Source organism: Theropithecus gelada, chromosome X (assembly GCF_003255815.1).
Source record: "Theropithecus gelada isolate Dixy chromosome X, Tgel_1.0, whole genome shotgun sequence".
Taxonomy (NCBI): domain Eukaryota; kingdom Metazoa; phylum Chordata; class Mammalia; order Primates; family Cercopithecidae; genus Theropithecus; species Theropithecus gelada.
Genome location: NC_037689.1, coordinates 105,261,385 through 105,277,065, shown reverse-complemented (window position 1 = coordinate 105,277,065; position 15,681 = coordinate 105,261,385). Strand labels below are relative to the sequence as shown.

General features: G+C 42.9%; 1 protein-coding gene across 1 annotated transcript; it reads right to left on the bottom strand.

The window, feature by feature from the left end:
* Positions 1-5,105: 5,105 nt before the first annotated feature.
* Positions 5,106-6,266, bottom strand: LOC112616587 (putative myc-like protein MYCLP1). Its single transcript, XM_025373575.1, has one exon. The coding sequence runs from the start codon at positions 6,180-6,182 to the stop codon at positions 5,106-5,108; it is 1,077 nt and encodes a 358-aa protein (XP_025229360.1). The 5' UTR covers positions 6,183-6,266.
* Between the last annotated feature and the right edge of the window lie 9,415 nt (positions 6,267-15,681).

The following is a 15,681-nucleotide window of genomic DNA, read 5'->3' as shown; positions in this document are numbered from 1 at the left end:
GTGCGGGAAAGAAGCCGGCCAAATCTCACCAAAACCAAGATGGTGACGAAAGCAGCCTCTGGTCGTTCTCACTGCTCATTATGATACAATGATAAAGGCAGGAGGCAGAGAAATTCTTAGAAGACAGGGGCAGGTCCCTGGCGAAGCCCCACCCTCAATCCAAAAAGCCTGAAACCCCGGCCCAAAGTGAGAACTTACATCCCTGTTTTCGCCTATGGTGTAGCCATTCTTCTATTCCTTTACTTTCTAAATAAACTTGTTTTCACTTGATGGATTTGCCTCGAATTCTTTCTTACACAAGATCCAAGAACCCTCTCTTGGAGATTGGATCAGGACCCCTTTCTGGTAACACCTGTCCACATCACTATCAGCATTTTGATTAAAACCATTCAACAAGTCTCTAGGAAGTTCCAAACTTTCCCTCATCTTCCTGTCTTCTTCTGAGCCCTCCACACTCTTCCAACCTCTGCCCATTACGCAGTTCCAAAGTTGCTTCCACATTTTCTGGTATCTTTATAGCAATGCCCACTTCCCAGTACCAATTTTCTGTATTAGTCCATTCTTGCACTGCTATAAAGAAATACCTGAGACTGGGTAATTTATAAAGGAAAGAGGTTCAATTGGTTCACGATTTCTGCAGGCTGTACAGGAAGCATGGCTGGGGAGACCTCAGGAAACTCAAAATTGTGGCAGAAGGTGAAGGGGAAGCAGGTATATCTTCACATGGCCAGAGCAGGAGAAAGTGGGGGGAGGTGCTGCACACTTTTAAACCACCAAATCTTGTGATAATTCACTTACAAGAACTGTACCACAGGAGAAATCCTTTCCCATGATCCAATCACCTCCCACCAGGCCCCACTTCCAATATTGGGGATTACAGTTTGACATGAGATTTGGGTAGACACACAGACCCAAATCCTGTTATGTTCCATTTCATTTATGCATTCATCCATTGATGGCTAATTTGATGTTTTCACTTTTCCTGTTATCATGAATAATGTTGCTATAAACGTTTATGTGCAATTTTTGTGTGGACTTATGTTTTTATTTCCCTAGGAGTGCAGTTGCTTGGTCATATGGTAATTGTATGTCTAACTTTTTGAGAAACTGCAAAATTGTTTTCCACAATTGCATCATTTTACCTTCTCACTAGCAATTTATGACAGTTCCAGTTTCCACATCTTTGCCAACACTTGCTATATTCTGGATTTTTTTTCTTAATTATAGCCATCTTAGTGTGTGTGTGTTAGGTTTTACGTCATTATGGTTTTGAATTATATTTCCCTAATGACTAATGATGTTGAACTTCTTTTCATGTGCTTGTTGGTCATTTGTATATCTCCTTTGGGTAAATGTTTATTAAAGTCTTTTGCCCATTTTAAAATCAGTTTGTCTTTCTTGTTGTTAAGTTGTACAAGTTCTTTAAATAATATGTATACTAGACCTTTATCAGATATATGATTTGCAAATATTTTCTCTCATTCTGTAAGTTGTCTTTTAACTTCCTTGACGTATCTTTGTGCTTAATAGTTTTAATTTTGGGCCGGGCATGGTGGCTTATACCTGTAATCTCAGCACTTTGGGAGGCCGAGGTGGCAGATCACCTGAGGTCAGTAATTCGAGACCAGCCTGGCCAACATGGCAAAACCCCATCTCTACTAAAAATACAAAAATTAGCTGGGTGTGGTGGCAGGCGCCTGTAATCCAAACTACTTGGGAGGCTGAGGCATGAGAATCACTTGAACCTGGGAGGCAGAAAGTTGCAGTGAGTGAAAATTACACCACTGCACTCCAGTCTGGGCAACAAGAGTGACTCTGTCTCAAAAAAAAAAAAAAGTTTTAATTTTGTCGAAGTTGAATTTATGTATTTTTTTCTTTCGTTGTTTGTGGTTTTGTCATGTCTATTAAGAATCCATTACTAGGCCAGGGGTGGTGGGTCATGCCTGTAATCCCAGCACTTTGAAAGGCCAAGGTGGGCAGATCACTTGAGCTTAGGAGTTTGAGACTAGCCTGGGCAACATGGTGAAGCCCTGTCTCTACCAAAAGTACAAAAATTAGCCATGTGTGGTGGCTCGAGCCTGTGGTCCCAGCTACTTGGGAGGCTGAGGTTGGGGGATCACTTGAGCCTGGGAGGTAGAGGTTGCAGTGAGCCGAGATTGTGCCATAGCACTCCAGCCTGGGAAACAGAATACGACCGTACCGGAAAAAAAAAAAAAAAAAAAAAATCCATTACCACATTCAAGGTAATAAAGACGTTTACTTCTTTTTTTTAAAAAAACATGTTTGAGAAAACTTTTATTAGAAGATGTCCCAGAAGGCAACATTTTACAATCAGATAATCACTAATCACAACTAAATACAAAATTTCAGGTAAACTTGCTTTTCAAAATAAATCAGACCCTTTTAACAGAATTACCCAAGAGTTTTTTTTTCTTGAACAAAAAGAGTTAACACTGCTTTGCAAATGGCACACAAAAATACAATATAAAAAATACTCCCCCCCAGTATACCAAACAGCAGCTGATAAAACACAAGTTATTTAGACCCTTTTAACAGAATTACTGAAGAGTATTTTTTTCTTGTACAAAAAGAGTTAACTCCACTTTGCCAAAGGCATACAAAAATACAATGTAAAAAATACTCCCCCTCAGTGTAATACCAAACAGCAGCTTATAAAACACAAGCTATTCAGACCCTTTTAACAGAATTACCCAAGAGGTTTTTTTTTTTTTATTTTCTTGTGCAAAAAGAGTTAACACCACTTTGCAAAAGGCATACAAAAATACAATATACACTTTGGGAGGCCAAGGCGGGCGGATCGCGAGGTCAGGAGATTGAGACCATCCTGGCCAACATGGTGAAATCCCGCCTCTACTAAAAAAAAAAAAACAAAAAACAAAAATTAGCTGGGTGTGGTGGTGCATGGCTGTAATCCCAGGTACTCAGGAGGCTGAGGCAGGAGAATCGCTTGAACCAGGGAGGCGGAGGTTGCAGGGAGCCAAGATCGCACCACTGCACTCTGGCCTGGCGACAGACCCAGACTCCATCTCAAAACAAACACACAAACAAACAAAAACCCAAAAAACAATATAAAGGATACTCTCCCCCAGTATAATACCAAACAGCAGCTTATAAAATACAAGCTATTCAGGTGAAACATCAGTAACCTACAATCAACCTGTTCTCCATAGACAGTCTCAAAAGTCAGCTGACTCTTGTAAACCATGCTCCAGAAGGGTAAAGAGGCTGTTTCCAAACATCCCCTGGAGTTCTCTGAGGGCAAGAAGCAACCTCAGAAAGAAACCATTATGGACAATAGATTTGGAAGTAGCAGCTGGTGTTCCAGAGCCACATATAATACTTATCACTCCCCATCCTCCCAACTTCCAAGTAGGCACCTGCTGTCCTAGGCAGAGTTCTGGAGGGGCTGGTCCTTCTCACAGGACAGGCTTAGGGGTTCCAGAGGTTACCCACATGACAACTGCGGGGTTGGGTGACTTTCCCAGACTGGAGGCTGCACCTGGATTCCACGTGGAGTTGCAGAGTCCAGCTGGGGCAAAATCTATCATGGAAGCAGGCAGATCACCTGAGGTCAGGAGGGCAAGACCAGCCTGGCCAACATGGTGAAACCCCGTCTCTACTAAAAATACAGAAATTAGCCAGGCATGGTGGCAGGCACTTGTAATCCCAGCTACTCGGAAGGCTCAGGCAGGAGAATCGCTTGAACCTGGGAGGCAGAGGTTGCAGTGAGCCGAGATCATGCCACTGCACTCCAGCCTGGGCAACAAGAGCGAGGCTGCATCTCAAAAAAAAAAAAAAAGAAAAAAGAAAAAATCCATCATGGTTGACTAAGCAGAGCTCCCGGAGGCTCATTTTAAACACACAAGGAGGCAAGTCCACGTTGTGGAGCACTAGATGAGTCCCAACAACTCTCCAGAAAACTTCAGAAAGGCCCAGATTCTGCGAAAGACATCTGACTCATTGCAGGCTGGTGCGAGGGCCCAAGGGTGGCTGCCGAGCCAGCAAGCTCCTTGGAGATGCATGAAAGGAACAAGTTTTCATGGTTCTAGTAGAACTTCAAATTCATCAGTCAAGGATTGAGATGAGAGGCAGGTGCGAAAGAGGAAGTGTTACAGTTCTCCCTTCTAAGGTGCCTCACACCTGCCTTGAGAAAAGATTGGGCCTCAAGGGCCCCTCAGAAAACACCTGAGCAGGGATCAAGTTCATGAACCAGGACTCCGAACTTTCCCCAGGCCCCAAGCTAAGACCCATTTCTCTGTGACTTAGGGAAATATTTCTAACCTGCGGGAAAGGGTGCTGTAGAACCCATTGCATAACAGAGGCAGAATGAGACAAGGTCCCTTGTGAGGACTCGAAGTTCCCTCCCTCAGAGAAGAGAGCCCAGAGGGCTTTAAGACAAATTACTTACAGGCAAAGCTCTCTTAAATGTTCTCAGTCACAGCATTGAGAGTGGGAGGAAGGGGGTCAGCCAACATCATAATATATACGTATATACATATATACATTTATACATATATGTAAGGTTTCCAACTCCTCAGCTACTGTAGTGTCTGACAGTGAGGTAATGGTCCACGTTCATCAAGTCTCTGAGCTTGTTTTCACCCAAGACAGCTTGTGTGTCTCCTGGGAAAAAATGGAGCCACAGGGAGAGCGTCCACACCCAGCTGTCCTTGCATTACCCCAGAGACATCCTTTCCTAGCCTAAAGTTCATGTAGAGTGTGAGATTTCTTCCAGGCTGGAGCCCCCAACAACATCCACCACCTGTTGCATAGCATCTGTCAGTCTTTTCTTTTGAGACAGTGAGCCAGGAAGACCCCAAGGCTCCTCAGTCAGCTGCCTGCTGAGAAGCTAAAGGTGCCAGAAAACACAAGGCACTCCCATGAGTCAGGGAAGAGAGAGAGCTGGGTTTCAAGGTTTCCAAGAATGCAAGCCTTTATATTGTTTGTGCACTGGCTGCAATGCATTCTTCAATCTGCTGTCCAGAGCGTCCTGCTGTAACAAAAATGTACAAGTTACTGAAGGGGAGAGGGAGATCAAAAAGTAAACTTGTGTCTTTTTAAGACAGAACGGTCAGGCTTTTTGGTCAGTAGCTACTGAGGTACTCAATTCTTTTCTGCAATTGCCGACGCTGGCATTCGAGCTGCCTTTTCTCCGTAGCCATCTTCTCCTCGGCCTCCACTAGTTCTTGTAAGTATTCCGTGGCCTTGACTAGGATCATTACTTTGGAAATCCTAGAGCACCTGGCCAGCGCGGGTACCTCGTCCCTCAGGGCCAAGAACCGCGAACGTTGATCATTCCGCCTCTTGCGCTCCAGGGAGCTGTGATACTTCCTCTTGGTCCCATTCTCAGTATCATAACGGATGGGTTTGGGCTGGCAGGACTGGGCAGCCTCACTTGCTACAGGTGGGAGGCTCACAATCTCTTTATCTTCCTTATCATCCTTTCCCCCTGGAGCTTCTCTCTCTAGAGCTTCTTTTGGGGGAATCCTCTTTGGTGCCCCTTCTTGGAAGCAGCTTTCTGGAGGAAAAGGGGCAGCATAGTTGTGCTGTTGCTGGTGGATGGAGACGTGGAAGAGATTCATGCGGGGATCCAGAAGGTCTGCACGCACCGCGATGGTGACCGGCTTCCGCATACTCAAAGACTGCCTCTTCTTTACTGTCACGTCGGTTTCTTCGCCCTCGGAGTCGCTTGGGCTCTCAGACCTGGAGCAGGCCTGGATCTTGGGCTCGCCCAGCAAACAGGGGAAGATAGGCGCTAGGTTGCTGGCTTCGAGCTCAGGAGTGTAGTCCGGGGTGGCGAACTCCTTGGGCGAGTACCCCGAGGGCGCGCCAACTGCAAGCAGGTCACTCGCCGCTCTCTCCAGTGGCTCCTGGGCGGAGAAGCCGCTCCACATGCAGTCACGGCGGATGAGGGAGGCGTAGTTCGGGTCCCAAGCTTTCCAGTAGCCCTGGGATTCCGTCTCGTCCTCAGCGCACCCTACCGGCCACGGTTCCAGGGGACCAAAGCCAAGGGCTGGGTTCCCGGCGGCGGGACCCAAGTCCCAGGGCGGCGGCACCAACTCGAATTTCTTCCAGATGTCCTCGCTGGGCGTCGTGGAGCGGTAGAAATCCTCCCCGCCGTCATAGTCGTAGAAATAGTGCTGGTACGAGTCGCGGTCCATGTTGGCTTGCTTGCTCACGCAGCTTGCCACCTGGAGCAGACTGGTTCCCCTCCAGCTGGGGGCAGCAGGGCATTCCGCACACGCGCACAACGCGCCACCGAGCGCACGACCCGCCCTCTATGTTTATTTCTAAGAGGCTTACAATTTTAGCTCTTATATTTAGGTCTTTGGTTCATTTTGAGTTAATTTTTGTATATGGCGTGAGGTAAGGCCCAGCTTCATTCTTTTGCATGTGAATATCCAAGTATTCCAGGACCATTTTTGGAAGAGACTATTCTTTTCCAATTGCATACTCTTGACACCTCTTTGAAAATCAATTGACCTTAGATGTATGGGTTTCCGACTCTGAATTCTATTCCATTGATCTATATGTCTATCCTTATGCCAGTACCACATGGTTTTGATTAAGTGTGGTTTGTAGTACGTTTTGAAATTGAGAAATGCTAGTCCTCCACCATGCCCGGCTATTTTTTCCTTCCTTCCTTTCCTTTCTTTTCCTTCCTTCCTTCCTTCCTTCCTTCCTTCCTTCCTTCCTTCCTTCCTTCCTTCCTTCCTTCCTTTCCTTCCTTTCCTTCCTTCTTCTTTCCTTCCCTCCCTTCCTTCCTTCCTTCCTTCCTTCCTCCCTTCCTTCCTTCCTTCCTTCCTTCCTTCCTTCCTTCCTTCCTTCCTTCCTTCCTTTCTTTCTTTCTTTCTTTCTCTTTCTCTCTTTCTCTCTTTCTCTCTTTCTCTCTTTCTCTCTTTCTTTCTTTCTTTCTTTCTTTCTGTGTCACCCAGGTTGGAGTGCAGTGGCTCGATTTCTGCTCACTGCGACCTCCACCTCCTGAGTTCAAGAGATTCTCCGACCTCAGCCTCCCAAGTAGCCGGGACTACAGGCGCCCTGGGCCACCATGCCTGGCTAATTTGTTTTTTTATTTTTTAAATTTTTTTAGTGGAGACGAGGTTTCGCCATGTTGACCCGGCTGGTCTTGACTCCTGACCTCCAGTGGTCGGCAAGCCTCAGCCTCCTAAAATGCTGGGATTACAGGTGTGAGCCAATGAGCTCTGCCTGCAGCATGGCTATCTTAGTGATAATTTTTTAATATTTACTTTTCAGATTGTTCATTGTTAGTGTATATAAATATAAATGATGATTTTTGTATGTTGCCCTTGTATCCTGCATCTTTGCTTAATCCATTTATTAGCCCCAATTTTCTTTTTTCTTTTTTTTGAAATGGAGTCTCGCTCTGTCACCCAGGGTGGAATGCAGTGACTTGATCTCAGCTCACTGCAACCTCCACCTCCTGGGTTCAAGAGATTCTCCTGCCTCAGCCTCCCAAGTAGCTGGCTCTACAGGCGACCGCCACCATGCCTGGCTAATTTTTGTATTTTTTGTAGAGACGAGGCTTAGCCATGTTGGCCAGGAGGGTCTCAAACTCCTGACCTCAAGTAATCCACCTGCCTCGGCCTCCCAAAGTGCTGGGATTACCAGCGTGAGCCACCACGCCCCGCCTATTAGCCCTAAATTTTTAAAAAAGATTTTCTATATATAAGATTGTGTCAGCAGGGCTCAGTGACTCACGCCTGTAATCCCAGCACTTGGCCAAGGCAGGCGGGTCACCTGAAGTCAGGAGTTTCAGCCTGGCCAACTCTACTAAAAATACAAAAATTAATCAGACATGGTGGCCAGCGCCTGTGTTCCCAGCTACTGGGGAGGCCGAGGTAGGAGGATGGCTTGAACCAGGGAGGCCTAGGCTGCAGTGGGCCGAGATTGCGCCACTGCACTCCAGCCTGGGTGACAATGTGAGACCCTGTCTCAAACAAAAAAAAAAAAAAAAAAAAAAAAAAAGAATCATGTTGTCTGCAAAGATAATTTTACTTTTTGTAATTTGAATGACTTTTATTTATTTATCTTGACTAAATGCTCTCGTTAGAACTTTCAGAACAATGTTGAATAGACGTATTGAGAGCAGACATCCTTGTGTTGTTACTGATCCCTGTGGGAAAGCTTCCAGTCTTTTGCCATTGAGTATGAGGTGAGCTATGAGTTTTTCATACATGCTCTTTATCAGGTTGGGGAATTTCACTTCTATTCGTAGATTGCTGAGTGTTTAAGTCAACTTTATATTCCTGGGATAAATCCCACTTGGTCATCATATTATTACATAATTCTGTTTATATGTTACCTGATTCATTTGCTAGTATTATAATTTGTTTAGTGTTTTGCTTTAATAATCATAAAGGATATTGGTCTTTGGTTTTATTTTTGTGATGCATACGGGTTTAGTTTCAGGATAATACTTACCTCATAAAAATGTGTTAGGAAGTGCTCCTTCTTTTCTGTTGTTTAGAAGAGTTTGAGAAGGATAGGTGTTAATTTTTGTTTAAACACTTGGTAGAATTCGCTCTTGAAGCTGTCTGGTCTTGAAGGTTTTTTTTTTTTCGTGGGAAAATTTTTATTATTAGCTCAATATCTTTACTTGTTCCAAGTCTATAAAGATTTTCTATTTCTTCTTGGGTCTGTCTTGTGTTTCTAGGAATTTGTCTATGTTGTCTAGAGTATCCAATTGTTCATACTATTCCCATATAATACTTTTTATTTCTATATAGGTTGATGGTAATGTGTCTTCTTTTATTCTGATTTTAGTCATCTGGTTTTTTTTTCTGGTTTGTTTGTTTTTTTATTGGTCAGTCTAGCTAAAGGTTTCTCAGTTTTGGTGATCTTTTCAAATACCAAAATTTGGTTTCATTCATTTTCTCTGCTTTTTTTTTTCTTTTTTCCAGCTTTATTGAGGTATAATTGACAAATAAAAATTGTATGTATTCAAGGTGTACAATATGATTTGATACATGTATGTGTTTTGAAATGATTATCACAAATTATTTAACACACCAATCAGTATAGTTACCATTGTGTATATGTGTGTATGTGGTGAAGACACAAAGAGAAATATACTCTTTTTGTAAATTTCAAGGAAACAATGCAGTATTAACTATAATCATGATGCTGTCTATTACATTCCAGAATTTATTCATCTTTTTACTGAAAGTTTGCACCCTTCAGTGAACATCTCCCCATTTTTCCCACTCCCCAGTCCCTGGCAACTACCGTTCTACTCTCTGCTTCAATGAATGTGTCTTTTTTATAGCTAAATATATTTCACTATATACCACGTTTTCTTTATCCATTCATCCATCAAGGGACCCTTAGGTTGTTTCTATATCTTGCCTATTGTAAATAATGCTGCAATGAACATGTGGGTGCAGATATTTTTTGAGATACTGATTTTCTTTCCTTTGTATATATGCTTAGAGGTGGGATTGATAGATCATATGGTAATTCTATTTTTATTTTTTGGGGAAATCTCCATATTGTTTTCTATAGTGGCTACACCAAGTTACATTCCCATCAACAGTGTGCAAGAGTTCCCTTTTCTGCAAACCCTCACTAACACTTATTATTGCTTGTCTTTTTGATAATAGTCATTCTAACAGGTGTAAGGTGATAGCTCATTGTGGTTTCAACGTGCAGTAACCTGATGACTGGTGATGTTGAGCACCTTTTCATATACCTGTTGGCCATTTGTATGTTTTCTCTGGAAAAATGTCTATTTGGATCCTTTGCACGTTTGTTAATCAGGTTATTTGTTCTTTTGCTATTGAGTTGAATTCCTTATAAATTTTGCATATAAACGCTTCATCAGATACCTAAGACATCCATGCCATTGAAACACTTGCCTCTGGGCCGGGCACAGTGGCTCACGCCTGTAACCCCAGCACTTTGGGAAGCCGAGGGGAGCAGATCACCTGAGGTCAGGAGTTTGAGACCAGCCTGGCCAACATGGTGAAACCCTGTCCCTACTAAAAATACAAAAAATAAAAAAAAATTAAAAAAAAAAAAAACATTAGCCGGGCGTGGTGGCAGGTACCTGTAATCCCAGCTACTTGGGAGGTTGAGGCAGGAGAATCGCTTGAAACCAGGAGGCAGAGGTTGCAGTGAGCTGAGATTGCACCATTGCACTCCAGCCTGGGCAACAAGAGTGAGACTCTATCTCAAAAAAAAAAGAAAAAGAAAAGAAAAATGAAACATTTGCCTCTGAATGTTTTTGAGAAATCCCCCCTGGGGAAAAGCTGTTAGCACTGTGTTCCTGATAAAGGCACGCCTTTCAAACCAGTCGTCCAGGGAGCCTGTGAACAAATCAAATAATGACAATTTGGGGAGAATGAGTTCTTCTCTGCTCCCCTCAGTACTGGGAATGTAACTTTTTATTTTCAAAGCTACTGCTGAGCTAGGGAGGAGGGAGTGGAATGGGACACATTAAAATATCACAAAGCTCACTCTTCTAAGATTCAGCCACTTTTTTTGAATATGTGCTTCCCAGGTTGTTGCAAGACTTTGGTTAATTTCCAGAGTTCTGAAACAGTTGAGTCTGACTGTTTTTGTCAATTTTTCATTGTTTTAATGGAGAAGTGGAAATTTGGAGTTCCTTTCTTTGCTATTTTCACTAACATCACTCCAGCGAATGTTTTAATAATGCACTTAGTAACGGGTTTAGAATCCCTTGCCCTTGACTTCCCTACCCCCAACATCAAATTCTACCTCTGCTCCTGGGACCCTGCTAGAGAAAGTTGCAAACAGGTAAAGGTCAGGTTCTATTATTTATTTATGCTCTCCACCTCAGTTATGTTCTCTACATTGCAGTCTTTCCATTCCTCCCCTATTGACTACAAGTAGCTGTTCCAAATTTCTTCCACTCTCCTCAAGTTTTGCATACAATTCCTGTCTGTCTCACTTTGTCCTCATGAATTCCACAATTCAAAATCTATTTGTATCTTGTTTGTATTTCTCTTAGTAGTGGAGGTCTGAGGTCAAACCTCCTTAATTTAATTCCTGCTTTGATTTAATTCCTGCATCGATGTTTACTAGCTGCGTAATATTGAACAATTTACCCCTCACTTTGTCTCAGTTTTCTCATTCTCAAAGTATCAGTGTAAGGATTAAATAAAATAATCCATGTACAGCTCTTAGAACAGTTTCTTCAATACATCTTCACTATCAGCCTCATCATTATCAGCCTCATCATCATCATCACCATCATCATAATTACCCCGTTACTCCTATCTTTAAAGCATGTGTCTGTCCTCAATACCAGTGTTAACCTGTGCTCTCTTGACCCCATCTCTTCTATTATTTGTACTGAAATGATTTCCTGCCTTAAATATTTAGTACTGACTCTTCTCCCTTGGCCTGAAACTCATTCAAGTATGAAGATCTTTAAAAATTCAAAAACAAAAGGAAAAGTAAAAATAAAATACAAAAACCAAACAGAAAACCTAATACCACTCTCTCCCACAAACTGCTAGTCTATCTTTTCCTTTCCTGCCAAATTTCTCCAAAGTTCCCTTTTGTTACTCATTGATCTCTTCCAATCTAGATTCTACCCGCCCACAACATTGCTGTAAGGCAATGGCCTAATTCTTCAATTCAAATAACCTTTTCAGTTCTCATTCTCCTGATCTCACTATAATATCTAATAGGCTTTACCTGGTTTCTCTTAACACTAACTTCTTCTGGGTCTTTGCCCATTTCTTCCTATGTTTTCATTCTGGCTCCTTTATTGGGACAGGGGTCAGTCTTCAGCTGCTTCTCTGCACTCGAGGGAGTGTGGAACATCTTATGTCTCATAGTTTTCACTAGTTTCGTTATACCTCTGTTCCAGTCCTGTTAGTGGGAGGCAAATTTAGTGCCTCAGTCCTAAGTAAAACCTGTAAAAGCTATGCCAAGCAAGCCAGCTTTGGTGCGCTAGAATGTATAGAATCCATAGCGTCTTTTAACGTTACTCTTGGATTCCTATAACAGAATCTCTGTATCTGCCCACTTCCATGCATCCTGCAGATGATTGACAGATATTCCTGAAACATACAAATAGCTAACAAGGTCATAGACAGGAGGGGCAGGAAAAGTAATAGGGGGAGGGGAAGAAGAAGAGGAAGAACAAGAAGAGGAAGGAGAAGTAGAAGAGGAAGAAGCAGCAGCAAAAGCTGCCTTATACATCATAATTATATAAAATACAATTAAAATGCATTTTTATAACTTCATGCAGTTTTAGTAATATAGTTGCTAACATTTTATATTTAATTAACATAGGCTTTCTGAAAAGGTTTATTGCTAGGCTTCCTTTAATGAAGAGCTATTTGGGCTGGGCACACTGGCTCAGCCTGTAATCCCAGCACTTTGGGAGGCCAAGGTGGGCGGATCACTTGTGCTCAGGAGTTTGAGACCAGCCTGCCAACGTGGTGAAACCCCGTCTCTACTTAAAAAATATAAAAATTAGCCAGGCGTGGTGACCTGCACCTGTTGTCCCAGCTACCCAGGAGGCTGAGACAAGAAAATTGCTTGAACCCAGGAAGCCGGAGGTTTCTGTGAGCCCAGATTACGCCACTGCACTCCAGCCTGGGTGACAGAGCTAGACTCTGTCTCAAAAAAATAAAAAATAAAGAGCTCTTTATATGTAGCCCTACCTTTTACATTAAAACAATATACATGCTAAAGTCTTCACAAAGTCAATTTATTAATATGTTGAGGCACCATATAGTTTTGTTTACATTATTTCCTAGAAAACCAATGGAAGGTAAGTTTTAGCTTAGTTCAAGTCAAACTATTTGAAAACAATGAAAATTTCCAAGTATTTTAAATGTACCTGAGGATTATGCTAGCAAGCTTTTCTAGGGCCTGGTTGCTCAATCAGTCCTGGATTTAAAAAATAAATAAGTAAAAGAAAAGTTAGAACAAGTAGGAAGTGGGAGAATGCTAGCACAGTCAATGAGAGAAAGTGACAGTGATGCCTTGCCATACCAGGATTCAAAGATAATAGCTTCAAACCTGTGAAATAGTAAAGGTACAGTAGTCATGATGAAAATAGTCTGAGCCACAATTGAGTTCTAGGTCTGTCTTACTCTAGAGCTTATGTTTTTTAATTACTAGGTTATATACTGCCTCTCTTGTCTCTGTATCATGTCAATTCTCTGATAAAAATCTGGATTTACAGGATGAAGACCAAACTTCTCTGCTGTCTTTCAAGCTCCGCCTTAATTTTTCCTCCACCTACCTAGCCAGTCTTATTCTCTGATAACCCCTAAAGCAATCATGCAATTTAGTCAGATCAGTTTCCATACTGTGCATCAAATCTGCCGTGTCCATTTCTTTTCTTTTCTTTTTCTTTTCTTTTCTTTTCTTTTCTTTTTTTTTTTAGGCAAGGTCTCACTCTGTTGCCCAGGCTGGAGTGAAGTGGCCCGACCTCGGCTCACCGCAACTTCCACCTCCTGGGTTCAAGCAATTCTCCTGCCTCAGCCTTCCTGGTAGCTGGGATTACAGGCACCAGCCACAACATCTAGCTAATTTTTTCTTTTTTTTTTTTGAGACAGAGTCTGACTCTGCCACCCAGGCTGGAGTGCAGTGGTGCGATCTTGGCTCACGGCAGCTTCCACCTCCCAAGTTCGAGCAATTCTCGTGCCTCAGCCTCCTGAGTAGCTGTGATTACAGACATGCGCTGCCACACCTTGCTAATTTTTGTGTTTTTAGTAGAGATGGGGTTTCACCATGTTGGCCAGGCTGGTCTGGAACTCCTGGCCTCAAGTGATCTGCCCGCCTCGGCCTCTCAAAGTGCTGGGATTACAGGCGTGAGCCACTGTTCCTGGCCCAATAAAAAATCAGTTTTAAAAAACAAGATGAAAAAATTGTGTCTTACAGATGACAAATTCTGTTGGTGTTCAGAGCAATAAGAGATCAAGGAAAGCTTCGTATAGCTAGGTCTTGATTTGGCTTTGAAGGATGGCTAAGATTTGAGAATTCCAGGTAAATGAAGGCCCAGAATTAGAAATGAACATGGCAGGCTGGGTACGGTGGCTCACACCTGTAATCCCAGCATTTTGGGAGGCCGAAGTGGGCAGATTACTTGAGGCCAAGAATTTGAGACCAGCCTGGCCAACATAGCGAAACTCTGTCTCTACATAAAATACCAAAATTAGCAGTGCGTGGTGGTGCATGCCTGTAATCCCAGCTACTAGGGAGGCTGAGGCACAAGAATTGCTTGAACTTGGGAGACAAGAGGTTGCAGTGAGCCAAGATCCTGCCACTGCACTCCAGCCTGGTCGACAGAGCATGACTGTCTCAAAAAAAGAAAAGAAAAGAGAGATTTTTTATTGAGTTATACACATAACATACAATTCACCTTTTTAGAGTATACAATTTAGTGGTTGTTAGTATATTCACAAAGATGTGCAACCATGTTTTGATTGCCTGCTCTTCACCCACTGGTGAGGGAGAGAGTCCCATCCTAGGGTTATGGGGATGGCCAAACACATGACACCTGTCACGGGCAGATGAGATTGATAGCAGTTTATTAATCACAGATACTCAAAGCCCATAGAATGACACAGCGTGCTATACAGGCCCACACAGATGTTATACTCAGGAACAGAGTAAGAGATCAAGTGGGTGAGATGGAAGGTAGGTTTTGTAGTATCCAGAGGGCAAAGTGACCCTTGGTTTCCATGAAAGGATGTGATTGGCTTGTTTGAATAATTCCACATACTGGTAGGGACCTGAAATCTGCTGCAGCAGTTTTGCCTAAGGATGCTTGCAGTTGAACCGTTACAGCCACAGCCTCCCTCCCATTTCAGACGTCAAAGCAGCACAGAATATTGAACCTTAATTTTAGGTCTTACACCACAGACCATCAACTATTCTTCTTTTCTTTTCTTTTTTTCTTCTTCTTCTTTTTTTTTTTTTTTTTTTTTTGACGGAGTTTTGCTCTGTGGCCCAGACTGCAGTGCGGTGGCGCAATCTTGGCTCACTTTGACCTTCGCTTCCCAGGTTCAAGTGATTCTCCTGCCTCCGCCTCCCGAGTCACTGCACCCTGCCGTGTCACCTTTTCTATGTATAGAACCTTTTAATCACCCCAAAAACAACCCCCATGCTCATGAGCAGTCACTCCACGTCTTAGTCAGTTTGAGCTACTATAACAAAGTACCACAGAGTGGTGGCTTATAAAAACCAGAAATTTATTTCTCACAGTTCTGGAGGCTGGAAGTCTGAGATCAGAGTGCCAGCATGGTCACATTCTGGCAAAGGCCCTCTTCCAGGCTGCAGACTGCTGACTTCCTCACATGTATCCTCACAAGGTAGGAAAGGAAGCTAACTAGTTCTGCGGCCTCTCCTTACAGGAACATTAATCCCATTTGTGAGGGCTCTACCCTCATAATCAAATTACTTCCCAAAGGACCCACTTCTTATTGCCATCACATTGGAATTAGGGTTTAAACTTCTGAATTCTGTAGGGGACACAAATATTTAGTCTGTAACACTTCACTTCTCTCCTCTTCCCAGACCTAGGCAACCATTAATCCGCTTTCTGTCACTGTGAATTTGCTTATTCTGAGCATTTCATACAATGAGAATCATACAATATATGGCCTTTGTGTCTGACTTCTTTTTTTCTATTTTCTTGCTTTTTTCTCATTT

Coding starts and splice junctions, on each gene's coding strand:
- LOC112616587 (XM_025373575.1), bottom strand. CDS start 6,182: ATGGACCGCGACTCGTACCAGCACTATTTCTACGACTATGACGGCGGG.